At 46.6% G+C, this 27,302-nt stretch overlaps 8 protein-coding genes across 8 annotated transcripts; all 8 read right to left on the bottom strand.

The window, feature by feature from the left end:
* Positions 1–690: 690 nt before the first annotated feature.
* DQ04_01521070 (40S ribosomal protein S12) lies at positions 691–1,119 on the bottom strand (the record flags this gene model as incomplete). Its single annotated transcript, XM_009310821.1, has 1 exon — positions 691–1,119. One exon carries the CDS (start codon positions 1,117–1,119, stop codon positions 691–693), a length of 429 nt encoding a protein of 142 aa, XP_009309096.1.
* Positions 1,120–1,466: 347 nt separating this feature from the next.
* On the bottom strand, positions 1,467–8,762 carry DQ04_01521060 (putative target of rapamycin (TOR) kinase 1; the record flags this gene model as incomplete). The annotated part of the gene is made up of 1 exon (XM_009310820.1): positions 1,467–8,762. One exon carries the CDS (start codon positions 8,760–8,762, stop codon positions 1,467–1,469), a length of 7,296 nt encoding a protein of 2,431 aa, XP_009309095.1.
* Positions 8,763–9,696: 934 nt separating this feature from the next.
* DQ04_01521050 (hypothetical protein) lies at positions 9,697–10,467 on the bottom strand (the record flags this gene model as incomplete). The annotated part of the gene is made up of 1 exon (XM_009310819.1): positions 9,697–10,467. One exon carries the CDS (start codon positions 10,465–10,467, stop codon positions 9,697–9,699), a length of 771 nt encoding a protein of 256 aa, XP_009309094.1.
* A 341-nt stretch (positions 10,468–10,808) lies between these two features.
* DQ04_01521040 (legume-like lectin) lies at positions 10,809–11,705 on the bottom strand (the record flags this gene model as incomplete). The annotated part of the gene is made up of 1 exon (XM_009310818.1): positions 10,809–11,705. One exon carries the CDS (start codon positions 11,703–11,705, stop codon positions 10,809–10,811), a length of 897 nt encoding a protein of 298 aa, XP_009309093.1.
* A 282-nt stretch (positions 11,706–11,987) lies between these two features.
* Positions 11,988–23,138, bottom strand: DQ04_01521030 (ubiquitin-protein ligase; the record flags this gene model as incomplete). The annotated part of the gene is made up of 1 exon (XM_009310817.1): positions 11,988–23,138. The coding sequence occupies one exon, from the start codon at positions 23,136–23,138 to the stop codon at positions 11,988–11,990; it is 11,151 nt and encodes a 3,716-aa protein (XP_009309092.1).
* A 168-nt stretch (positions 23,139–23,306) lies between these two features.
* DQ04_01521020 (hypothetical protein) lies at positions 23,307–23,870 on the bottom strand (the record flags this gene model as incomplete). Its single annotated transcript, XM_009310816.1, has 1 exon — positions 23,307–23,870. One exon carries the CDS (start codon positions 23,868–23,870, stop codon positions 23,307–23,309), a length of 564 nt encoding a protein of 187 aa, XP_009309091.1.
* A 637-nt stretch (positions 23,871–24,507) lies between these two features.
* DQ04_01521010 (hypothetical protein) lies at positions 24,508–25,041 on the bottom strand (the record flags this gene model as incomplete). The annotated part of the gene is made up of 1 exon (XM_009310815.1): positions 24,508–25,041. One exon carries the CDS (start codon positions 25,039–25,041, stop codon positions 24,508–24,510), a length of 534 nt encoding a protein of 177 aa, XP_009309090.1.
* A 292-nt stretch (positions 25,042–25,333) lies between these two features.
* DQ04_01521000 (ribonuclease) lies at positions 25,334–26,884 on the bottom strand (the record flags this gene model as incomplete). The annotated part of the gene is made up of 1 exon (XM_009310814.1): positions 25,334–26,884. One exon carries the CDS (start codon positions 26,882–26,884, stop codon positions 25,334–25,336), a length of 1,551 nt encoding a protein of 516 aa, XP_009309089.1.
* Positions 26,885–27,302: the final 418 nt, after the last annotated feature.

The following is a 27,302-nucleotide window of genomic DNA, read 5'->3' as shown; positions in this document are numbered from 1 at the left end:
GGGAGCTGTATCCATCTTGGTTGTTTGTGTAATTCAGCTGTCTTTGCTGGTGTATTCTGAATGTAATGAGGGAAGCACAACAAAAAGGCGAGGCAATAGAGAATGGGGGCACCGAATCGGGCGAAAAAAAGAAAGAAATGAACAAAACAGAAGGTATGGGGTGTTACGTAATGAGCACTGACGCAACGGTCGGAACGCCTGTCTGGGGCCTTAAATGTTTGCTTGATGGTGGGTCCTAACGGAATTCAGTGTACATGTTCCCGAAATGTTGCAAACCGTTTCCATGAGGAGAAGGCCCCGTCACCCGTGTGGTTCGGGGCGGTGCGCATTTCGAAATGCTGCTGAGCCATTAGTATTGTAGTAGCATGGTTCGAGACGTCTTGCGCATCGTGCCCACTTGTCTTGTGTTTGAGGAAGGCCTACTAATCCTCTTTTCTTATGTACTCTTTTTTTTTTTATGGGGCGTGGTGTTTTGTTTCTTGCACCAGCTTCCTAGGAGGATAAGAGAGGACAAAAGAAGGAAATTTATTTTTTTTATTCCAAAGGGGTGCAGAGAGCATAATTAGGTTGTTTTTTTATCGTGTGGCGATGGAAAAAAAAAGCCCACACCAGCTGAACAGAGAATGTGTTTAAAATAAAAAGAAAAAGAGAAATAGGCCGTTGTGCTAATCCACTGAAGGGAGAATCGACTTAGTTGCCGAGCTGGCTCAGCAGCATGTCAAGTGCCCTGGTGGGCTCGCCGAAGTTGCGAATGGCCACACATGAGCATTTGAAGGTCTTGACGCTGCCGTCGCTCTTGTGCTTCTGAAGACCAGCCCATTCCGCAAGCTCCTCGCGCGAATCGACCTCCACGAAGTCGATGTTCGACTGGCTGGCGAGCGCCTTTATGAGCTTCTTGTACTCCTCATCCTCACAGTCCGCGGCGAGAAGGCACATGTGTGCCGTGCGGCGGTCGAGAGCGCGGGCGACCTCCGAGAGGCCGCGGACGAGGCCGTTCACCTCGAGAGACTTGCGGACAACGATGCGGATAGCGTCCTTGAGGTTTTCGGGCTCCACGTCGACCGGCTTGACAATGGTGGTCTCCTCAACCTGCTTCTCTACCTGGGTCTCCTCAGCCATGGTGTGTTCTCTCTCGGTGGAAATCACTGGGCGCAGGGCATTTCAAGAAAGTAAGAACAAAAAAGAAAAAACAGCAGAAGTATGAAGTGTCAGCAGGCGCTTCAGCAGACCTTAATGTCTGCAGCGAAGTAGAAATCAACTTGCCACAGTCTGGTATGCCAAGAAAGAAGGGCCTAGCCAGCAGTCACCTAGCCATTTTTTTTGTGCAGAGAAGTATGTCGAAAAACGCCATTCTTCCCGCGTCACGTATAGACACCCTTTCCTTCCCTTATGCGTTCTTTTCTTGGCATTTGACTGTTTGGTGGCTCTCCTTTTTTTTGTTCGTTTTCTTTTCTGCTGCAACTACCTTACCAGAAAGGGCACCAACCAGGGAAATGAACACACAAATTTTCGTTTGATGTAGCCTCCTCAATTAATCGTGAGACCTGCTCCTCCACTGTGAAACCCTCATCGTCACGGCTCTGTCGACCTTGAGGAAAGTCAAATCCTTCCAGTTTTTCTTTGATACGATTCACAACGCTTTGAGCCTTTCGGGTCTGCTGCAACGCTGCCTCTCTGCCTTGAGTGTCAGCGTGTGGCATCGCTCCCCACCTCTGCATGGATCGCTGGGTTGTGTGTAAACTTCCCACACCGTACTCTTGGTGATCAGCTCGCAGTGAGTCAGTCACAGAGGCGGTTTGTGACACACTATGCTCCTGGTTTCTGGATTTGTCAGTCTCAGTCTCATCACGCCACCACGATACAAGTGGATCGTGAACAAATGCTTCCAGCAGTGCCAGCAAGCTGCTTCCCTCTTCACGCAAAACACCCATAACTGTGATACAACCATGGCGGAAGAGACCCTCTATTCCGCCCATCTCCATAGCTTTGACCAGCATGCGCGTGAGACGGAATGGCACCTTTTCTGGGTAGGTACTACGTTGCTGGGCGACTTCAAAACAGTCTCCAAAATCAATGTGTACTACTCTACCACTAAAAGAATGCATCATCAAGTTTGACGGATGACGGTCACCAAGCCCCAGAATATGGCCCACCATTGACATGGTGGCAAGGGAGCTGACATAGGTCGTTCGCCTCTCAAGCCATGTCTCCGCACTAGGGGCCTTCATCCATAACGAGCGGACAAGATCTGCGCCCTCAGTGTTTTCGAGAGCAAATTCAAATGGCTCCACATGTTGAATAACCGTTAGGTGGTGCAACAAATCATCACACATCCTTCGCATCAAGTCGAATTCGGTGCGGAGAAACTTGGAATGGACACGGTACTCTTTGATGATTTGATGCAGTGTATCACAGTGATCCACCCAACCAACAAGACCAGCGTTATCACTGAGTGGTGTTACAGAATACGTCTGAATGAGACAGCTACGGCGCTTGGTCACTGAATGCTTCTCCAAAATAGTGTTTGCAAAACCAAGTAACTGCATCACCCTCTCATCCAAGCGAAGATCTTCATGACCCTTCAATAAAAACCTGTACAGATCCCCATCTGAGCCCTTGACATATATGCATCGTGGGCGTTGCTTTGAATTCAGCACTTTCAGAACGCTTTGGAAAAAGGAAATTCGAGGGTAATTGCCGTTTTCCTTGTACTGACCCGGCACAACCAGTGCCAAGTTTTTGCCGTTTTGTAGTAATCGTGGACTTACCAACTGCAAAGCTAGGGATGACATTCCACTGATCTGCTCATCCATCCTCTTTAACGCCTCCTTGAATCGATTCCATGCCTCTTCCATGTAGTTTTCGCGCCTTAACAACGCAGCCTTCTCAACATAACCACACGCCTCTGTGAGGAGTGGACTAAATACTGTAGAAAAATGAGATTCCGCCATCGTCTCAGGTTTCTTGAGTTGCTCCATAAGCGGTTTTAACGCCAAGAGGACGTTATGTGCATCCTTATCTTTCTCCCACTGACACCAGGCTCTTTGTAACTCGTCAAGCCATAACTCTGGCCACAATACAGCGCATCGCACTAACTCGCGACATGCGAGAGCAGCATCGTTAACCATCGCCTTTCCGTTGTGATGAACCTCTGCAATACGTGCCAGCACACGCTGGGTTCCCCTTTGGCGTTCTATATTCTCAGTTAACCCTTTTCCCTGATAACTCGTGTTTGCAACGTTCAAGCTGTATAGAATGGCCTGAGGATGTGCCTTTGCGACAATTACCAGCAAATGATAAGCAGAGTCCGCAATGACTGCATCGCGTGAGTAAATGCGGGCAATAATTTGTGGAATCACCTTTAGCCACACTGTCGGGCTGACCTGATTAATTGCAGTTTTTACGTTTGAGTTACCCTGCACCGCTGGCAGTGAAGCATACATAAACCACAGTGACAAAAAACCAAGAGCGTCCTCCAGCTCCTGTGAGAAATAGACGCTACGGAGATACCCATCAATGGCGCATACAATATGTTCTTCACTGTTATTTGCAGCATGCATAGAAGCGTCTTTAATGGCTGTCTCATGGTGAAGGCGAGCCCAGGCATGCCAGATTGAACCGTTTTTGCTATCCAGCTCTGTTGCACGGTGCAAGTGAAGCAAAATGTTTTGATGTGTTTTTATCGAATAATGTGCTTTTTTTCGGTGAGCCAGCCACTCCGCTAATTTGGCGTGGCATACAGCCAAATCTTCTCTACCACGACTAGCTTGTTGAATACCCATATGTTCGACTTTGTCCACGTACTGCTCTAATTTTTCAATTGCAGATTCTTTTTGGTTTGTCTCGTAGAGATGCTGAAAAGCTCCCAAGGCTATTGCCGGCTTGGGGATCTGATTGGCGATAGCAGACTCAATAGACTCGTCTCCCAACAACTCACACAATATTTCGTATGAGACGCGCTCTCGGCCATTTGCACGGCTAAGGCCCACGAAACGAAGCCACATTTCTAACTCTTGGGAAGGTGGTATCAGCAGGGTGTGATTGGCTAATGTACCGGGCCAGCCTTCGTAGGCCATCGCCACAAGTCGTCTCTCCCAGAGTTCTTGCCACCGCACCGTGTTTTGTGGATCACGTGCTGCAGCCGCAAGCTCCTCCAATTCGCTAAGTTGCTGAATACCAACAAAGAGCCCATATGCTCTATCATAACTCTCAGCCACCAGAGCAGACAAGGTAGAATCTAAGCGTTTGCGGCACAACTTGATGAGTCTATCCGCCTCACGGAACTGTCTCTTTCCCGCAGCAAGCACAGCTTTGTAGAAAACGGCAGTCGTGCCTATATAGCCTTCGTCATTCATAAAACTAGTGATGTGTTCCATATCATCCCAACGCCTCATAAGCCACGCGGCATGGGCGCCCATTGGAGCCAGTTCCACAGCTTCCTTCGCACTTATACGTCCTGTAAAGAGTTTCCACATGTCAAGAACCCGTGGATAACTTCCAAGAGCATCAAGAGCTTTCATCAAGCCAACCATGTTGGAAACCTTGTTAGGTTCATGTCGTAAACGCCGCTCGTAGGCCTTATAGCTCTGTGACCACCACTGCAACTTGTCGAAAAGCCGCGCGTCCATCATTTGAGAAAGCTCAGTAACCTTTTGCCCTGTAAGCATCGAAAAATTTTGTTGGATGAATTTCAAAACACCATCTGCGCTCTCACGTTGACCCAGAAGATTGCATATGTAAATGCTCTTCTCACATAGTTGTAAGAGATTCCGCCACGCCTCAACAGGGAGTGGCCGCGGGATCCCTCGGAGAACACTTCGTTCGTACTCGCGAATTGTCTCGAAAAACTCGATTTCAACATAGTGTAGAGCTTTGGAATACAAGTTACACTTTTCACTGCTTTCCATCAAAGTCGGAAGATCAAACAGTCCCAGATTAGAAGAGCTACCATCGCCTTCTTTGCCGCGCTCATTGAGACGAATCTCGAGTCGCTCAATGTATTCGGAGAGGTTGAGTAATTCCTGCAAAACTTCTGATGGTACTCGCGGTCCACGTAGTACTTCACTTAATAAACCAACCACCTCACGCCTGCTCATTTCGTTCATCTCGGCATAGCAAGTGGCAAATGCGGAATGCAGCATCTGACGTGCAAAGGGATCGTACAACTCAGCCAAGGTAAGGGCATGGCGGTGTGAAGGTGATGGACTGGAACGCAAGAGATTTACCGCAACTTGTGGAAGCCAGTGATTCCAATCTTCATCAGTTGATCGATCTCGATTTCGCAACGCCAGCCGCAAGGAGGCAAAGGAATCAGAAGGATGTTTCGAGTTAGCTTCTTCATTCCTCGACATAGAATCTGCTGGGGCGCTGCCACTCTTGTCGTCCTGGTATCGAGGAACCTCTGGATACTTCCTTGATCGGACAGCCTCCCGAACTATACCACAGAAATGTTTGTAGCTCTCATCCATCTCACCACAGTAGCCAGCAACCACAGGAAACACTATCGGCATGAAGCTCTCAAAATTCTTCCCAAGGTTCATCGCAATGGCGTGCAAAGCCGTCAGGGTAGCATCACCCAAAGAGCTCCCAGCCTTTGCTCTCGTACGCTCAAGTTCTTTTAAGACCCGACAGAGACAGTGGATGCAGCGAGATGCATGAAAATTGAGATTGGAAAGCTGATACGCGAAGCTAACGAGTGTGCCTACTGCGGCAGTCCGACATGTGCCCGAAAAATTCGTGTTCACAATGACATTACACACAACTGGTAAGACATTGTGAAGATGGTCTTCTAGTAGAGGACCCATCGCCGCAAAAAAGCCAAAGACCTTTTCGCTCGTTGTTTGTGGACTTTCTTCAACAACATTCACAATTGGAATGAGCAGAGATGACAAGTAAGGTCGGAATTCCTCACGGAGGGATCGACGGAGTTGCTTTAACAGGGCGAGGATCTGGTTGAGAACGGGAAGGTCGGATGCCGATATAAAAGATGCTACAGTCGACGCGATTTCGTCAAGGTGTGGACGAATGTGATCCTTGACATGTGAAACGAGCAAAGTCAGAAGCGTTAGAATTTCCTCGCGTTTGCGTGTCTGTGTTCGTGCATGCTTGAGAATAGACGAGATGCTGCCAGGGTAAAACGAGACAAGACATTTGGGCGACACATCCTTTAATGAAAGGATATTTACTAGAACCTGTACCGCACCCACACTTTGATCATCTGTCAGTGAAGGCAAAGAAAGAATGTGCAAGACACTTCGAACAACTGTCTGAGCAATGGAATCCTCGCCTCTAAGCCCAGGAGAGGGCATCATCTCGGTACAACTGTCGCCCACGCGTGACGCGTGAAGAATCTCCTTTACCCGAATAGGATCCAGAGCGCCAATGATACCCATGAGCTGCAGCACATCATTTCTTACAGGCCAAGACTCTTTGAACCCACCGTGCAAAGCCTGAAGAAGCACTGAAAGAAGCTCTGGATGACTTTCAAAAACATTAACATCCCTTGTTGTGCGAACAATATCTCCAAGAGCTCGAAGAGCTTCCCTCTTTTTTGGCAAATGTGACGAATCTAATGCATGTTGTACTACAATAGGACGTATACTGGCGGCAAGACGAATATCATCTCCCTCGGCATAGCGCACAAGCTTCCCAGCACATGATAGAAGAGCAGTCAGCACAGCAGGTGGGTGTGACGGCTCGCGTAGGCGCGTGACACAGCTACCCAGTAATGATGATATGTACGGTTTACCCAATCCAGGTGCAGACTCCACAATAGCTCCCAAGACAGAAAAGGCCTGCTCCTGCTTCTTTGCATGCTCAAAGAAATGCATTTCCGTCACACATTGGACCATTATTTTACGCAGCATAGGATAAATATGCGCTGGATTCCTGCGAGAAACCCGTCCCAATAGCCGAACTACAGCCAGTCTATTCTGATGCTTGTCATGTAAGGCTGGAAACAAGGATCTGGCGACGTCCTGGAGGGCAAGCGTGTGATCATACTCTTCGGTAAAGCTCTCCAGTGTGTGTAGACGTATATCACTTTCTGGATCCGAAACAGCAGCGTTAACAAGTTTCTTTATCACAGTATTGATCAATCTTGTGTGGTCGCGGCCATGGTGAACGACAACACCCTCCGGTGTCTGCTTGCATGGCGACTGGGGACCCATACACCCTGATAATACAAGTTTAAAACAAAGGTTTATCGCAGCACGGCGCAGCTCCTCGCGGGGGAACGACACATAGCGGATGACAGCATCGCAGAGAAAGGGCAGGGTGGAGTATCCGGAGAAGTCCAAACTACTCAGCGCACTTAGACTCTTCAGTGGGAGGCCATCCTCGGTGCCCCACTCACCAGCGCCAGCAGATAGACGGTGATGAGCATTAAGCAACTGCACCTTAGTCGACTCCAGTATTTTAGAGAGGCAAGTGTAACGTAACTCAGGGAAGGCTGCACATATTCGCGCAATGTCCTTAGTGAAACCCACAGTCGGCGGTCCAGAAAAGAGTGGCGCCAAAATTTGTCTAAGATACGGTCTCACAGCTTTAGGATTCACCTCCGCAAATGTCGCGAAGCACGTGACAGCCTCTAGGCAACGATCCCCCTTGGTCTTTCGAATAAGTGCCTCCTCAATATGTGACATCATACGGTCCAGAAAAACTGCAACGTAATCTTGCAAGATGGTCGCAAGCTTTCCAACTGTCAGAAACATAATCGGTGTTTCACCTCGGTCCGGAGCACGAAAAACCGCTGATGCAGCTGCAAAAAAATCCGAAATTGAACGTTCCTTGAATGTTGCCGCATCGTATGAAGCGAGTAGAGTCAACGAGCGGAGAAGCTCTCGTCTTACTTCTGGCGCGGTGGTTGGTTTGGCAATGTTAGCATTGACAAATTTCCATATTTCATGTACGCATGATACCGCTGAAGGAGAGAATGATACTACTGGGCCATAAGAAGCTGCATCTCTTGTAATGGAGGAAAGCACAGCATTGAAGCACTGGATTGCACCATGCTGCCGCCCCTTCACCTTTACCTCCAGGCCTCGAAGTGAATCAGCCAGCAGAGTATCCAGCCATTTCCTCACGGCGTTAGGATCCATAGAAGTAAACATTACGGACAATGCATCCTGCAATACAGCTGCGGCATTTTCTCTCACAACTACAGATGAAGCACGCAATGTCACTCGAAGCCCCTCAACAACAACATCAAGAGAAGGCACAACGGATGAGGGTGTGTATTTTAGAAGCTGACGAAGAAAAAGACATGTAGCAACGTTTCTCTGTGTCTCCTCCACCTTGTGAAGCTCATTGATGCAGGTACGAAGCCGAGACAAGGCGATTCCCTCAGCAAAACTGCCGCTGTTGTTCAGCAACAGACCCCAGACCTCAGCCGCCTTTGCCGAGACTTCGACATCACACAACGACGTCACCGACCCTTCCAGCAGATGCAAAAAGAATTGTGTCGATCCATTAGTGTCCATGTACTCCACATCCAACAACGCCTTGACGCACAAGATCCCAGCAAGCTGCGCCTCAGGCTTGCTGAACAAATCTCCGATTTGGGCATTGATCCAAGTTGAGAGTCCTGAATAGGAGGCTCGAGAGTGACCGCCCCCGCTGCTCTGGAAGAAAGTGTCACTCTCATCCTCGATTATGTACTCCAGTTTCAAAATCACAGACGGAACTGTGGCAGCCTTGCTCGTGTGAAGCTCGCTAAAGATTGGCTGCAGCTGGCCCATCAACGGATGAACACAGCTTTTCATACCTTTGCGTCCTACGTTAGGCAGAAGGTCTGCACAACAGCCACCACGACCAACACGACCAACACTACCAGCAGCAGCGGCGGCAGCGGCGGCATCAGAGAGTAAAAAAAGGGAGGAAAAAATGAAAGGAGAGTATTCAGAAGCGCAAAGGCAGCATAGAAAAACACACAGACACCCTCTCGCAATACAAAATGCACGTGATGTTTACAAACACACACACACACACGCAGAGAAGGAGAAAACAAAGGACTAGGAACAGACGGAAGGGAAAGCACAAAAAAACACTGACCACAATAGCAATGATTTAGGCTTGCTTTCTTTAACCTAGATCCTTGAATTCAATTTTTTTGTTTTGTTTTACTTACTTCCTCTTCTTCCTTTTTCTACTCTGATCTCTTTCACCCAACATCCCCATGCATTCATCCGTTCAGGTGTCTCCACCACATGTCGCACTTCCCCCGAAGTGTGTGTAAATGAAACGCACACGAAGAACACAGAGAGAAAGAGAGAGACCGCGCGCGCAAGAGAGAGTGCGCAAGCGAGCAACGACGCTGCAGCAGCGGCTTGCTTCGTGCTTCGACGTGTCCAATTAAAGGCTGGTGTTACCACAGGCGTGAATCTTCACACAGAGCAGCACACACTCGCTCTCACTCCCAACAAACCGCGAATACAGACGTCAATGAGGTGGAGAATCGTGGAAAGAACGTCTTCGCCGTTATTTAATCATTCACTCGTTTTGCCTTGATGCCTCTTTTTCACACCCCTTTTTTATATTGGAATCCGTTTTTCCTGCTGCTCTGCTTCACATTTACTCGTTTGGTGCGATCATTCACCACCAAACATGCTGTTTCATCTGTTTACTTGTTGCTGCCCTACACACATGCAGGCACAGAAATATATATATATATATATATATATATATATATACCCTTTCTTATTTTGAAGCGGCAGTATTGGTGAGCGATGCATTATCCACCACCTTTTGACCGTTATTCGAGCCGTTACTTGGGTGGGTCACCTTCTTCTCTGCTGCACGAGCAGCCTGAGTGTCGTTCCACACTACATAGATGCCGAGAATGCCGGCGGTGGAGCCGCACACGTACTGAAAAGTCTTGTACGGGTTGTACCATGGAAGCCATTGGTAGTACACCAGCATGTCACAGACGTAGCGGGCTATTGAAATAAACAGCGCCTTTAGAGTCGCTGAGCGTTCCTGTGATGTTTGCTTGCGCCACTGAGGCGACGTAATGGTGGCCTTCAACCGCAACAGTTCGTTAAGGAAACCGCAGGTTAACGCGAGTGATTTAAAGAACCAATATCCCAAGGACAAGCGCCTTCGGTTCCAGTGGCGCATGAAGGTCGACTGGTAGTAGTTCAGATCCCCAAAGACCTGCTCCAGTGAGCGTAAGAAGAAAGACCCCATGAGAAGCACCCGAGGCAACAGTGGGCCCTGACCTTTCTTTAAGACTGTCATCCCGGAGTTAAACGAGTCAACATGGCGAAAGTGGTTCGCCAGCATGCGGCAGTTAATGATGGATGAGGCAAATTTGGCGTAATTCTCGCTCACATCCTTGTCACTGCTGTAAATGGACACCAGCCGGGTGATGCCTAGAAGAGACTTGAGCACCAAATCGATGCCCGCGCCCTTCTTAACGTAGGCATCTACAGCTGCGCAGCACGAAACAACGGAGCCTCCAGCTTCCATTAATTACACGTCGAGCCCGTTTGTAAGATCCTTCGAAGCACGAAGAGAAGCATGAAAACAAAAAAAAGCAAAGAGAAAAACAAGAGAGAAAAGAGAAAGAGGAAAGGGGAAAAGTATGCCAAAGGAGAAAACAACACAAAAGAGAAGCAAACAAAGTATTATGGATAGACAGGGATGAAGCGAAATTCAGAAACAAGAGCGTCAAGAGATGATGTTGTGTATGACGACGTCAACAGGCAGACACAATAATGTCAGCTGTCCTAAGAGCAGAACTCGGAGCAAGTCGAGGTGAGCAACGACAAGATAAAAAAAACAAAAGAAATAGAGACAAAGATGCTTTGTCATCCTTTCTCTCCATTCAAACCCACACTGCCTAGAAGTTCTTGCTGCGCTGCCTTCTCATCCGCGGCAAATAGACGGACTTGAGCAGCTTTGTTCTCCTCCTCCAAGTGGTGGGATACATCTGACAACGGAGTCATGATGACACTATGAATCTCATGTGTGGCCTGCGTCAGCGCCGAGTTTGCCGCTGTGACGCCGAATCGGTAGACGCCACTCAGCGTAGGTGCAGAGGCAGTAGTGCAGAAGACACACCTCGCGTAGTCCTCCGGTCGCGGCTCTACATTATCGTGGTACACGTACAGCACATTGGCAATTCCACCCTCGTAGCGAATGGTGATAGTGATGTGCAACTCGCCAAGAGCAGGGACGCGACAGTATCCGTTTCGACGCACACGCATGGAGTTGGCGTCCAGGTCAAAACTGCCGTCGTTTGTGACCAATGAAATCACGTCTGAGTGATCTAGCACCACGCCAACGCCAAAGAATCGTCGTTTAAAACCAAAAAACACAGTGTCGCTGTCGCCAGTGAATGTCTCGGCGCTTGTGTACCATATGCCCATGCCACCATCACTTGTGCTCCCCACAAAACCAGACCCACGCTTTCGCATCTGCAAAGTAACATTCAATTCAAAGGATTCCATGTGATTTGAGTGTCGATTCCACAAGTAGCCCTTGGCGTCTGGGGCACTTTCAGTAAGGCGAATGTAATTATCCGTCACAACCGTGTTGAGACCAAAGGCCCAAAAGCGCATGCCATTCTCCCAATAATTCTGAAGTATGGGTGGAAAAACGGAATGCACCTGTATGTAATCAGCGCCGTTCAACCCGCTCACAGGATGAAGTAACAGCAGTAATGGCAGGATGACAAGATTGACGAGAACTACAAGCCACTTCATCCCCTTTAAAAACCTTGTGATGTGGATGCGGTCAAAAATATGAAGTAAAAAAAAAACTCAAGCATACGCAACCAACAAAAAGGAAGAAAACACACGCAATACACACACACANATATATATATATATATATATACGTTCTCATGTCTCCCCTTTACGCACGACAAATACATTGTAAACCATGCATATACGATACACGCACACCTGATTCGTAGTGGTTTACAAAAGAAAGTAAAATTTCAGCAGCAATATTTGAACAAAAAACGTAGCCAATGTTATGTCGTATCAATCACTCATTGTGGCAGAGTCCATCTCCTCCTGTCGTGTGTCCTCCATTCCTACCATAAGCTGTGGGGCTTCGCTTTCGTCCACCTCACGTGGGTTGAAATCAGTATCAATGTCAGCGCAATTCTCGATACTATAGTACAGTTTTGCCTTCATCACTTCGACAGAGGAGTAGTCAGGGAGCTCCACGGCGAAGAAGCATGTGGCTGCGCGGGGCAGTACACTATCTGCATCACCCGGTGTAGACAGTGGAAGAACACGTAGCTTGACGGGCAGCCGATCTCTTCCCGAAACAAACCGCAGAAACAACCGACGCTGAAGTGTGGTCCCCTCCTCCAGTGCCCGCCACAAAAACTGCACCCGTCTGTCGTCGCTTGTAAGGCCTTCGTACACAGCCCCTTCGCGCAGCTCCTCCACAGAGTAGTCCGGCTTGCCACAGACACGTAACTCCAGTTCACTCGGCGTCAGCAAGCAAAGTACAGTCTCTGGTACCACGCTGAGCAAGCCTTCGCGTATCTTATCAAGCTGTTGCGTAAACTCAGCAAGCCGCGCGGCTGATAAGGCATTGGCATATTCTTCGCAACGTTCAAATGTTACCCGCGTGGAAGACCCACCAGGTATGAGCTCTTTTACCGATCCGTCGCTGAGATGCGTCGTGAATGTCTCAGAGTCAAACACTTCATTAAACATATCACTGGAGGTAACGTGGCTCTTCAAGTTACGGAACTCCCGGATACACTGCAGGCAAATGCGATCCACTTCATCGAGATCTGACTCGGTGACAGGGTAGAAGCAAAGCAACTTCCACAGCAGGGGCGGAAAGAAAAAACTAAGCGGCTCATTGCTTCGCAAAGCACCACCCATCAACTGACCAACAAATGTGAAGGCCGAAAGCTCCTCCGTACTTGTCGCAGATGCAGCAGGAACAAAGGCGTCGCGGTACAAACCTGTGTTGTGAACATTGTTCGCTGTTGGAACAAATAGAGGCAGTGATGTGCTCATGAGTTCACGACATATTTCACCAATGTGTTCTCGGAAAGGCCCACCCACGTCTTCCGAGCCTTCACCAAGGAGCACAACGCTCCAGAACCTTCTGTTAGTGCGGAATATGCGCGGGTGCTGATCTGCCACAAGCGAAAAAGTCTGGCCAAACACTGATGACATCCACGAGCTTTTGTTTGTGCGAGCCTTTATTCGATTTATTGATACTCGAAAGTGCTCGGCACGTACATTAGTCTCACGTAAAATGTCATCAACCATCTCATTTCGAAGTGATGAGAACAACAGGCTACGGCACGCCAGAAAGAGCTTCGTCGACACGTTAGGGTGCCTTGTGTCGATGTGAAGAAAAGGAATAACAGTCTGAGCAACACGAGAAAATGCCACTAATACTCTATACCCCTCCCACGCTTCCTGGAGAGAAATAGGTGTGTCACAAAAAATCTCTGCGCAAACATCCTCCGTCACCTGTGCAAAACTCTTGCTGTGTTGGCTACAGTATCCTTGCACAGCATCGACAACGGCATGATAAAGCTTCAGGGTATCGTTCAGCTCAAGCCGATCGGCTGAAAGCCACATTTCCTTCAAGGCTCGCAACCGTAATAGTGTCGTTGATGGTCGCAAAGTCGAGTAAAATGCATCCATCCGCTCATTCCATGAATCGGGTACACCCAGGGCACAAAAGCCCTCGGGTTTGTACTTGAAACTAGATGAACCAAAGTTGAATAGCACCTCGTTCCCAGCTCGCAGAGAAACAGCGGGCTCATACATAATCGAAGCAGGTATGTTAGCAAAGGTAGTGTCGCTTAACGTGGTATCGCACAGAACGCGGCCGTTGCATGTAAACATCATTTTCTTCTCCACAAGATCCAGGGCGCACCCAATGACATCCCCCACTACCCACCGGCGTGAGGCTGTGAGAAGCTCAGACTTTCCATCATGCCATTTTACTCGCCGAAAGAGATCTACTGACCACGAGGTGGGTGTGTCCCCAACACTTGCGGTCTGTGGCTCGGCAGACGAAGACCACCCAATCTGAATGAGCCCTTGAGAACGCAACGTAACCTCGTAGTACCATTTTCCGCCTGAAACACGGCAGTTTGCCCTTACTGTCGAAAAACGGGTCCCTGTGTTTCTCACAAGCAGCAAGTTCACTTGCACTCCTGTAGTAGAATGTAGGGAGACGTGCGGAGGGCCAAAACGTTCCGTCGAACCATCGAAAGGGTTCGCTTCCTCGTGAAAAAAAGGAGGTAGTGTATTGCGGCCGGCTGACACAATGTATGTAGCGAGGTCATGAAAAGCGCGTAGCTGATTGTACGGAATCACCGTCCCCAACGCGAGATTCGCTGGATCGAGTGGGAAACAGTCACGCGGGGCTTCATACTCAAAGTGTGCCCCGCCAAAGTTAATGGTGATGCCCTCCTCCTCTTCCAGGACAAAAAATGGGTGGTATGACACTTCCTGCTCGTCCTGCAGATCGGCACCGGCCGCGGAAACGGCCTCTGCCTCGTTTGCCCCAAAAAAGAAGAATAGACCAGTATCGTATCCATTCACAAAGAAGGTGCAAGTCTTCTGGGCACCATCCATCACCACACCAACGTAGTCCTTGGCCTTCCAAATGCGACGTGGTGCCACCGTAACGTCCTTTAACCCGCGGTAGGTACCTGTCTTTCCATTGAACGCCACAAAAGCCTCCAGAGTAGGTGTGTCCGTGTGGTGTCGCAGGCGTGAGGGAAGAACACCAATAAAAGCATCTCCAGTTGCCATCATGCGCACCTCAAAATACCACTTCCCGGAACCTAGTGGAACGTCTGCAATGACAGAACTACCGGAACGCTCGCTCCATGCCAATATCGTCTTGTTTGGGTTAACACCAATGCGAAGACTATCTGGATGAAGAACCTTTTCAACTGTAACGCGTAATCCTTCTCGGCGCTTGTAAAGGTTGCGTTGCTCAAGTCTCTTCCGAAGAAAGCAATCGGTGTCATCTGCAGCATCGTACTTCCCATCACGAATCTTTGCTCCTTCGTCCCCTATCGCACGCCAGCAATGCTCTGCATCCTTGAGGGCAACATAAAATTCTGAAACAATCTGCACAAAACGACATTGTAAATGTTCTGATCCTACTGATCGTCGGGAAAGACGCTCTGACATGCGCCGGAGGTCGTGCATGCGAGCCACTTGCGGCACTGAGTGAGTGTAATCTGACGCGTGGAGGAAAAGGTCTGTCAGACATGAAAGCACAAGACGACGAGTAGCACCAACATTGACCCTGATCGCATTTGCCATACCTTCCAAGCATGCGCTTGATTTGATAAACTCAACTCTTGACAATCCTCGCACAATGACTGCAGAGAGCGTGGAGCGGAGGAGCCTGGCTGCAAACCGAGGCACCGAGGAGTCATACAAAACAACGACCTTGTAGCCCCACTGAGGAGTGGAGGTGTCCATGCGTACATCAAAAAAGAAGCGTGGGGCGTGAATGGAGAGAGAATTCAGCGCGTAACCAGGGGCCTGTGTGATGACGCTAGAGAGTGTATGATCAGTATAGAATGTGACGAGCATGCTGCTTGAAGAGCACCGAGTGTCGAAGTGAAGCTCATACGAACGCCTACCAGGGACGTACACCTCATGAGCAGTTTCAGATGTAGACTTGAATGGGTGTGACGACTCAAAGACGAGCATTTTTTGTTCACGCTGTACCAAATCCACCAATTCTTCAACAGCATAGTTAACGAAATTAGCATCTTCACTCCTTGCCACATGCTGCAGCGTGACAGTAAGTGACTGCAATAGGTCAGTATCCTGAGAACTTACAGCAAATCGCACCATCCTATGAACCTGATCCCGCGTGAGGCATACACCAGGGTCAGATGTTAGGCGTGCCATTTCTGTCAGTATGGCTACGGCATAATAACCTGCAAGCTGCTTGTCAATTTTTGGTACAGCGGACAAGAGCTGCTCCCTCCGTTGATCTTTCCGTCTTCGCCAAATGGTAGAAAAGTTGTTTGCCTCATTCACAGCGTCAATAGTGAAGATGCCATCCTCGTCATTTTGAGTAGTAAAGTCGATTTCTTGTTGGCACACGTCGTTACTTCGCCCATCTCCACCCGGCTGCTCAAACCAAGTTACAGCGCCCACAACTGTGACGCTGGCAGCATAATCTACACCTGTCGAAACAACCCTTATGATATCACTGGTACATTCTAGTACGAGGGGTTGTCTTTGAAGGGAATCTGAAACCTGCAGGGTCTTCAGGCGACTTACTTCTTCCCGTGATAATGCAACGTTAAAAAAACGGACGTCCTTTACACCTCCACTTAGGCGTGTATCCTCACTCTCTGCGCGCCCCCCAATGCACAACGCATCGTCGAACAATCCACCCATGTAAGGAAACCTCATCTCTGATTGGAGAACACCACCCTTATAAAGGGAGAATGTAGATGAATTCTGTACAACTGTAAACTGGATCCAGCGCAAAGTATCCGCGTACTCTATGGGGGCCTTGCAAAGCGATGGTGTGGTATCATCACCCACCTTTACCCAACCGCAATGGAGTGTGGAACCCTGAACACGAGCCACAAGCTGCCACCCTTCCATATTCGAATTTTGGTGAAACACAACCTGTGTTACCGTAACGTCGAAAAGATACACTTGCATATCAATGCTAAAAGTACGCCCTAGAGGCCGCATACAAGTAACACATACGTAACCACCGAGAAAGCGAATACCATCGTTAAGTGGATCGCAGTGATCCATAGAAATTTCCTCTTCTATCCCATCATCGCTTTCAGCGGGAAACAAAACGTGAAGGTCGTATTCAGCAGCATCAATCTCGCCATCTTCACTGCTAATGTCTTCTTCTTCGCTGGATGATGAAACTGTACGGCGTTGCGTCGACATAAAATCCCCATGGTGATCAGCCAAAAGCTGAAGCGCCGCCTGGAAATCATTGTTCGTCTCATCTAAAGCAAGGAAACAGAGGTCAATGTTGTAACCTCGCATAGAAAGTTCCTGTGCCAGTCGTGTCCGTGTCTCCCTGCCGTCAATATTGCGGCCCCCCATTGGCTCGGTAACGGTAGCACATCCACTATTGTCCAACAATTTCCCAAGAAGGCAGTATTCAATAACCAGCTTCTCCCGTACTAGCACCTGATGTTCGTCGGAGGTACACTCAACACTATCACAAAGTTTAGCCAGGAAAGGAAAATACTCACTTGGTACGACAAGGCATCCCTTCCGCACACATCGCCAGACAATAGCGAGGACTCTGGACTGAAAAGCGGCTCCCACAATTCCAGCATCCGCACCATTTTCCCCCAATAGCCGTTGCGCTAGTTTGAGGACCTGGCCCATCTGCATTTCGTGGAACTTGTTATCTGTCTGAGGGAAAGTCAGTATTTCATCTCCTACAGTGATCTCTGTTTGACGTAAAGAGACAGTTTGTCGTTTCTCTTGGTTCTCAATGATGTCACATGTTTCATCATCAAGTGAGTAGTCAACCAAGGTGGCTGTCGTTTTTGTATGCTTGGATTTTTGCACTATTACACGATCTCCAGGCACGGCAAGTCGAGGGCCGCCGAATAAAATTCGAAGCGCCAAGGATGTGCTGGCTCTATCCTGAAATCCATCCAGGCTTTGCATGATCCAAGCATGTAGCTCCTCCCTCCAACGATGTGTTGGATTTTCGCAATTCATATGCTGCAAAAGGGCAAGGGCTGTCCAGGCTTCAAAAACTGTACAAGTTTCGGAGTCCGAAGTCACTGGTCGTTGTAATACAGCCCACTCGAGTTCACGCCCCAGCGCCAGCAACGTGTCAAGGAAGCTGGGCAACTGTCTATCCTCTGTGACAGCACGTGGAACGGTCAGATTCATAAAGGCAGACCACGCCGTGATGAGTGAACAACGTAGCTTTGAAGAACATATCGAACTCTGGAGAGCATGATGGGTTCCTTGCTGCAAAACAATAGCTACGTGCTGCACACAGGATGCCAGTATGCCGTCTGGCACAGACACAAGTGTCTTTCCCAGAGTTGTTAAATGGGCGCAGAGTGATATCACATACACTTCGGACATAGGAAGAAGAAGGGTGCGCGTAATCTCTGCACAGAGACACTCGAGACACTGCTCAAGGACAGTCCGCAGTCCCTCAAGTGACTCAGTATGCTTTGTTCTTGAGTCACAGGATGATTCAACGACGCTAAGAGCCGCTCGAAGAGAAAAAATACGAAAAACGTCCCACGCATTTTCCGGCAAATTCTGCTTCAATGATTTGGGTCCTGGCAACTTATCGAATATAAATCTATCTGCGCCAAAGTTAACCTTCACAAGCACCTTCCCACACAACCCAATCAATGGATATAGACTTTGTTGTGGAACCTGCACTGAGGCTACAATATCCTTCCCATTTTTGGTCCAGTAAATCTCCTTTGTCTCTGTGTTCCATCCACAACCCATAACATCTCCAATGCTAAATGTGCAGCCAATTGGTCGACCAAGCGTATTGCCCTCATAAAGGGTGCCTTCTTCACCCTGCAATGCATATGACTCACTGTCCCATCCAGGTAAACGTGAAACACTATAATCGGAAGGACCAACGCCAACACAACAGCTACCTCCAGGGTACAAGTCCACGATGAGTACTTCAAAGTAGTAGGAAACATTCTTGTGCGTCAAAGACCACTCACAGGAAACTACACAAGTTCCTCTTCCACCTAAGCCCTTCATTGTACGGCCCGAGCGACCAATTACCAGAGCTGGAGCAGCCCCACTTCCAGAGAGTACTGTGTTGCGTAAACTTTCCGGTACGCATCCATTTACTCGCGGTATCCAATTAATTTTTCGATTTTCAAAACTCCATAAGAAACCAAGCGTCACAGCTACATCCTTTCTCATTCGCCGAAAGTCAATCACTCGAAGTTCTGACGTCAATAGCGCTAACAAAACATCAGCCCAGAAGCTATGCTCACCGCTTTTAACGTTAACCACTACATGCTCCAGCAGCTGAAAGAAAGCACCATGAAGTCGAAGAAAATCTTCTTTTGAGCAACACTGCACATTGTCTGCGTAATGCCATCCGGTAAATGCTTTTGCTACGACAGGAAGAACAACACCTGCGAGAGTACTGCTTACTCTTGCCTCTTCAATTAGCTGTCGCAGCAGCAGCATTCCAGACAAACGATAGTGAGCTCTCTGCGTCTGCTGCATAACAAGACGGTCAACACTGTCACGATCCATATTTTCATCTTGGAGAAATTGTACAATGACAGCACCTGTGTCATCAGCTTCCATCTCTCGTTGTTGAGGTAGTTTTGTCTTCAAAACCCGTAGTGCCTTCCAACTTTGGAAAAAACGTTTCCATTTTCGCTGTGGATTTGCGTCTTTCGAAAATGGTTTGTTACGAGGAGAAACGTCTGGCTTCCCCTTGCAGATGGGCTCGAAACGAGCCAAAACCAAGGCCCGCTGCTCCAAAATATCAAGTGATTCTCGGCTCTCTTGTCGCTTTGAGAGAATCAAAGCCCGCATATTGTGAACGTACCGAAACATTGGGGCCAAGATTTGTTTCGTTGCTTCTCTCAAAGACTCCGTAGGAATTAAAAGCGCGCAAAATGCTGCCATAAGAAGACGCTCCAGTTTCATCAAGCGATCATCCCGAATGACAAGCAGTGCTCCTGGATCCTCGCGATGAAGCTCATCCACTACCCTTGAGATACACCCAACCCCATGCTGCAAGTTCTTTATGATAGCGTCCCGCTCTGATCCTGACTTGCGGACGCCCCCCCAAAGCAAGTGCAAGTATTTTGGTTCCACGCGTGATGTCATCATATCTGCAGAGAAAAGTAGTGAACAACCAATACGACACAAAGCTGATGTAAGTGCTACACCAAGCTCATATGGTAGACGCTCGTTTCGAGGAAGTGCATCTGTGAGTGAGAACAACGCTTCACGGCACCCTTTCAGGGAAGGCACGCAACTCGCCTGCACACTCGTAGGCAGTAAAGGAAGAGCAACAGTGAATGAGGGCAATAGAGCACCAACTGCACTTTGTTCTATGCATACAATAAGCCCAGCGTGATAAATTTCCGGTTTCTTTCGAATCATTTTGGAGGAAATTTCCATGATTTTTTCACACGTTCGCAGAAGCAGCTTCGCATATAAAGTTGCAAAGTTGCTACATTCCCCCTGAGGCTTCTCTACAGCTTTAGCCAGAAGAATTTCTTGAAACACCTCGAGACAGTGACTTGTCCGTTTCACAGCCTCTAAAGCCTTATTGTGACCCGTTAGCCATCGGTCCATCTGAAACACTTCCTCCGCCATCAGGGAATTGCAGAAAAGCTGAGCACTCTCCACGTTAGATATTAGCAAACTCGAAGCTTGCAATGACTCATAGTACTCAAGGAGGCAACGAAACAGCAAATCTTCTTTTTCGGTAAATCTTCCTCGACCCGCTTGATTTTTGATGAAGGCAAGACGACTTTTTTCGGAGAGTAAGCAGCGGCAAGTCATGGAGAGAAGGCCAGTGCTAAAAAACGTTTCTTGGAAGGAGAGGCGCAATAGTTCTGACCGTGCGTTTGGTGTCTCACTGCACTCCTGTGCAGCTTTGATAAGACTCTGCGCATCTGGAAGCGCATCGCCAATTTCTTTTCGTAATCCCTCGTGTTGATTTTCAGCCCGGCACAACAAATTGGCATGCAACAGAGCACATAATTCTCCGGCATAGACGTGATTTTTTTGGTCAAACAATACCTTGTGGATAAGTCGTAGCAGATTTGTCAAAAGTCCCTCTGTTGTATCAACAACAAGCCTCGGAACCTGCACAGACCACGAGAGCTGGTCTACTAAACAGCGCTCCGCACCCACAAGACGCCTAGCATAAGCTGCACATTGTGTCATCAAATCTCTCTCACACTCCCACACACTTTCGTAAGAATCTTTCCTTAGAAAAGGGAAGTAGTGCTGCTGGTGTAGTTCCCAAATCAGTAGTCGTTTGGGTTGCTCAACGGTAGAAGCAAAGCACACCAAAGAATGACGCAATGCGTTGTATGCTAGACCCTTAAGTGGCGTGCGGGCAGGAAGTTCCAACCTTGCCTGAAATACGAGCCTTCGGTCATATGTTGTGTACTCGCAAATGGTGAGTGAAGGGCCGTCAGTTGGTACAGCAATAGCAACATATCCTGGACAGTTTGACAAGAAAAGCTTACCTGAGGCTTCACGCCAAGCAATTGGTGCAAAGTCATCAATGCATCGCAAAGCATCGGGTTGAGCAACAGGAAAATGGTCAACAGACGACCATGTTGCCTGTCCATGGTGCAAAAGTGCATGGCAGCCATTTGGAGCGTAATCCGCAATAACATCACCTTCGCCTTCATCAAGTGGATAGTACCCAGTAAGTGTGGGCTCTACAGTAGTTAGGGATCGCCTACTGTCCCTGAAGAGCTGAGCAGGAGTACGGCAGCAATTCCATATGCGAACTTCAGCCAAACATCCGACAAAACTTTTTCCCAGACAACACTCAATATCAGATATTGCCTCGGGAGAGACTAGAGCTGGTGCATGAGCAACAATAGCATCATCAATCCATAGTTCCCATGAAGTACCCTTAAATATGAGTCCAACATGCCACCATCTCTGGCAAAAAGCCAGCTTCCCAGGCACATCAAACGATACGAATGATGCCCCAAGATGCGGAGTCCTAGACCCGCCTCGCCACAACACACCCTCCGAAGTGGGTTCAATTTCAATTAAAACTTCATCCACGTTCTTGTCACCAAGTGAGATAACAGTCTGATTTTCAGATGCATTGCATGGGAAAACCCACATCTCTATAGTAAATGGGTGAAAACTCTCCTTCAAGGTAACTCTACCAACCGATACAGAATTTATCTTGGTAAAGTAGTAGCATTTCCTCTTCTCACAAGAGGAGGCCGGTCCTCGTTTTAGTGTACTCTGACAAGTTACGAGAAATTCAGTCTGAGGTGCAGAAAACACCGAATCAATATCCCTCTGCAACAAATGGCATTTGCTATTTGATATCCTCGATGACTCAATGCAAACAAGGCAAGTAAGCGTTGTACCACACATAGTGAAAACAACCTCTCGTGTCGAAGCTGCATTGTCCTCAAAGCAAAAATTAATCAATGATGTAGCTAGAGACCTTCCAGACGCACGATCACATTTTTGTAAGTTGTAACAAACACTACCCATAGCCGAAGTCGCTCGCTGAGCCAAAAATATTTCCTTATCATTGCAGAAAACAACTCTCGCATTTTTTCCTAGAGAAACTTCAAACTCCGTTTTGGCCTTAAAACGAGTTCCCATCATACCCAATTGATCAAACACACATCCACGGTTTCCACTGCACACAAACAATTTTTCGTCACCAGGGAAGCAGTATACTTGAGCTGTTTGCACAGAAAATGGTAAATCACAAATACGAGTCAAAAAACTATCTGTTTTGGATTTTACAAAATTCACGCGGTGTTCCAGAGGAGGAGGAGAATATCCCCCTTTAAGCTCTTCTGTTCCTGATCTCCGAAGTAGGCAATTCACAACAGCACTGAGTTTTCCACAGCGCAAAGACAACGAAAATTCGGCGCAGAAAAGCCTGGCTTGCTGTTCGTTTGTTAGCACACTCAAATTGGCCTGAGACTTAAACGATTGAATGACATCAACACATGAGCTTATGTCATTGGGAGAGCAGGTAGTTCTCAGGGCTATTGTCTCAGTTCCATCAATGAGGGCATCACAAAAAGAACAAATATCTGGGCATACAAGGGATCCCAAAAGGACTATTGTCTGGAGAAAATTTGGTTCACAAGTTTCCTGTTGAACGGTCAAAGCAAAAGATTCGATGGCACCCAAAAGTTTTTCACGAATGAGTTCTGACGCGACAAGCGAACGTTTGAGTTTTGCAGAACGAGATGCATCCACTTCCTCTAGGTTACTAGTCCGGTGCTCAGCATCACACTTTAAATTCCTAATCAGAAGTAGGGCATACCTCGCAGCGTAGGACGGCTCACATGGAAGCAAAGGTATTTCAAGGTCATTGAGCGAAATAGGTGTGATCGACGCCACCTCATTTTTTCGGGGCAAGTCTGCATCTAATATGTCGGCAATGCTGAGAAGACCCCAATCACCCAAGTCCTCTTCCATATTCAACTAAATGAAGGAGAAAGAATTTAAAAAAATAGAGAGAAAGAGAAAGAAAGAAAGAGTAATCGGCAGAATTAGAAAGACATTTTCACAATGTTAAGATTCATCGTCGCCTTCAACAGACCTTCATAATAATAATAAAAAGAAAGATAATAGAACAGCTTTCTTCTACTTGCAAGAGGAGCAACGGAGATATTCAGAAATTTGAGTGACTGTCTGCTCCTCGAACTTCGGCGGCAGTTTTCTCACGTCAAGGTCGCACTTTTCACACGCTACAACAAGTGCACCTCTCGCTGCACTTTCAGGAAAAAGGCACCATTTAGTATTGTACAGAACACTAATAAGATGCAAGCACACCTGAATCAACCGTTCACGGTCAAATCTGGCTGTTGGATTAACTAGCAAAAAATCGTGAAATACAGAACGAAGGCATGCCTCAACCAACACTACATTTCGCCGAATAACTTGTACAAGAACCAGCTCAAAACCGACAATATCACTTTCCTTTGCACGTGCCAAACACCGTTTAACAGCGTGGTTGCCATTGGGACACTGGCGCTGCTTTAGTGCGTACAACACGCAACCAGCGACAAAGACGTCAATAGGAATAACCTCATCACTGACACTTCTAAAGTAGTGCAATACAATAACAGCATGCCTAGCCAGGGTTCGCGGAAGCCCAAGTGAGAAAATCCTAGTAATGGCGTCTAGATCACCTTCATTTATCAACATACTCTTCACCTTCCCTATTCTCATAAAGAAGAAAGAAAAAAAAACGGAAAGAAGTTTAAAAAAGAACTAATTGCTAGACTAACACTTCTCAAAAAGAAAAGTCAACACCGATGGCGGCAAGCTGAAGAAAAAAGCATCTGTGTAGATATTTTGTTTTGTTTGCCTTGTTTTCACGACGGTTTCACTTTTAGTGTAGATCGGCAGGAACAAACAGCTAATTGCCATCCCTCTCCGGTTGAGCCAAGGAATCAGACGTTTCCACGTCAGTCAACATATTCACCGAGAAGGCAAGTAATCCGACTAATCCGGCGCCTATAAGAAGACCAGAGGCGACATCTCCGGACATTGATATTGTGTTATGGGTCTTCGTATTAGACGAATCATCTGCGTAGGCCGCCTGGATGAGCCCCGAAAGTGCCACAACGCAAAGAAGAAACATACTCATCCTTTGTTTCTTGCAAACAGAAAGAAAAAAAAGCACCCGACAGAAAGAATCAATTGAAAGAAAAAACAAACCCACCGAGAACAACAACTACGTAAAAAAAAAAAAGAATCTTCCATTGTTGTTCTTTTTTTTAACGTTCCAATATATATATATATATATATATATATTGCATCTCAAAGGCACCAGTATCTTCTAATCCTCATGTGGCTTAGACGCCCGGACATTACGAAGATACCACGCAGACCATGCATTACGTTCTCCATCCGGTTTTGCAGCGTAATTTTGGTAATCTGCAACGTCACGACGAAGACCAACCCATTGATTTAGTAGCTTCACTTCTTCCGCATGATCACTTTGTAAAAATTCGTCTTTTAAAAGCGATGCATCGGATGAAGAAAGGTAAGCCAACGTGTCAGTGTCATTTGCCCCTTCCACCATTTGGAGAAGTGAATGATAATCAATTTCTTCGGAGTCATCGTAACTCTTGTCATCCCCTCCAAGAAAACTAGGTATAGTAGAGTTTTTTATGGCCTCCCTGTTAACATTAGCTTTCAGACGAATTGAATCATGGATTTGTACTCTTTTGCTAACATTCCCAAGATACTCTAGCGCTAATGAGCGCTTTTCTGCTAAAGCACGTGATTTCCATTCATAACCCTCACTTCCATCATCCCATGTAGATAGACATCTTGCAGTCCCCAATTGCAAAACTAATATTCTTCGCATTCATCCTATTCAAAGGAATTTCCAAACCACTAACACATATATACAATATAAAAAGAATAGAAAATGCAATGCCCCCAGATTTCGTCGAGCACTTTTTCAAATAGATAGATAGATAGATATATCCATAGTCATAGACTGATTTGCAGAAGATATCGCACAGTTTTTAAAAAAATTCTTGGAGACTCATTTGATTTTTTCCAACACTTAATTTTTATTTAATTACAATGGAATTTGTTTTACTTAATCGATTTACTTATTCTTTTTTCTTTGGTTTTCGTTTGCCCCTAAAGATTTATACGAGGCGAACAACTCTTTTGACTTCTGGTAAAGCAATACCCTTCTCGCCTATCATATTTTTTAGCAACGCATTTAAGCGCGTCGCAGAAAAATGGATGCGACTTTGTACAGATTCTTCGTTTGTTGTATCATCCTTAAATTGCACAGTAACCATTCTGTATTTCCCCTCAGCACTAGGGTCAAAGGTCAAATGGCAATCGAATCCATCGGCACCTTGATCCATTTTTTGCACCTTCACGTTTTCATTTGAAGAAAGCAGAAACCTTACAAAGCTCTTTTCAAGATCATTTTCAAATTCCACCAGAAACGTAGTCTTTGTCTTCAAAAAGTCTTCGCTTGTGATATTCATATAATAGTGACTTCCATAAACCGAAATGACATTCTCCCACTTTCCTAACTCAAATCCATTTTTGTTTCTGTAAATATCTTTTATAATAGCAAAGGCAACACCAGTCATGTACGCATCATATCCTGCCTCATGTGCTCGGGCTCCACTTCCTGTACACTTTGGGTCATAGAAGTGATATCCAGGTGGAGACCTAAACACAAGCGAATTCTCAGCATCTTCATTGTGTTTGCAACATTCTCGGTATAATCCCTCCAAGTGCAAGGATTTGAACGGATTCTTCGTAGCCATAGCTCGAGAAAGGGTTTTGGTATCATATACACAGGGAAATAATTGATGAAGTTCTTTTTTGTATTCAATATAGTTTGCTGGAAGGGGTGCCTCGTGCATATGAAGCATAAACATCAAATCCAACCAAAAATTATGGCCAATGATAGGTTTTTTAAAATCCGTAATACAGTTCCAAAAACGTCGGAAACCCAGTCTCTTTGAAATATCCGGTAATTTTACTTCTTTCACATTCTTAATGTGATGCTCAAAATCTTTAGCTGGAATGCGCTGCACAGAAATATCAATCGAAGAATAGAATCGTTGTTGCCTACTATATTCTAATTCGACGAATACTTCCTGCACTGAGAGATGAGAAAATAGTAATGCCTCAACTTCTGGAGTAATGAGGACGTCAGATAGTACCATTTTCTCTGTTTTATTTTCGGAATCATGATACCATTGCACAATTTTTTCTAAGATGTATTGAGCAATTTTAACTTCTACCTCCGAATATAAGGATTTCGATTCCTCTTCACGTAAACGTTTTTCTTCGTTTCTGTCGCAATAAGGCATACCGGACAAAAGCCACCTTTGAAAATCCATGCTGTGGGATGCCAAGAATGATATGGCTTCAGAGCTCATAACAAAGTCACCGGATGTCTTTCGTAAGTAAAAGTTATACGGCTTCACTTCATACACGCCTTCCTCAATTAACGTAAATAAGGCAATACCAAACTGAAACGCAATGTATCGATCAACCACTTCACGAGAATCCTCGTAAAGATCCGTCAGCCCCGTTGCCCACGACTGAGATTTCCCGCTGCAATCCACTCCCGTCATTTCCTGGTCGATTGCGCAGAAATGGCATCGCTTCAACGACTCCTTGAAGTCTTCAAAAACAAAGTCGCAGCTTGATTTATCTACGTCCATTGTAGACTGTNATATAAAAATGCAAAACGCAACCTTATATATATATACACACACACTTATATGTATACATAAAAATAAATACATACGAAGACAAGAAAAATGCCAGAAAAGTGAAAAGGAAAAAAAAAGAAAAAATGTCGTCATAAATAAAAGTGCTAAAGCATAATATATAATACGAAAAAGAAGAAAAAATATAAGAAAAACATTCCAACATTCCCAGACGAAAAATAAAATAAAATAAAGCAGTGGTATGTAAATATATATATATATATATATACCTCCATATTGCATTGCACGCTGTAGCAAACAAAACAACTGTAAAAATAATAAAACAAGTGAAGCATTATTATTCAGCTTGGCAGCAGCACCCCCTCAACTCGCGCAGCCAACCTTCTATATACGAACAGAAAAGCAATAC

The sequence above is a fragment of the Trypanosoma grayi genome (assembly GCF_000691245.1).
Source record: "Trypanosoma grayi strain ANR4 Tgr_152_V1, whole genome shotgun sequence".
In the NCBI taxonomy this organism is placed as follows: Eukaryota; Euglenozoa; class Kinetoplastea; order Trypanosomatida; family Trypanosomatidae; genus Trypanosoma; species Trypanosoma grayi.
This window is presented reverse-complemented; position numbering and strand designations above follow the sequence as displayed.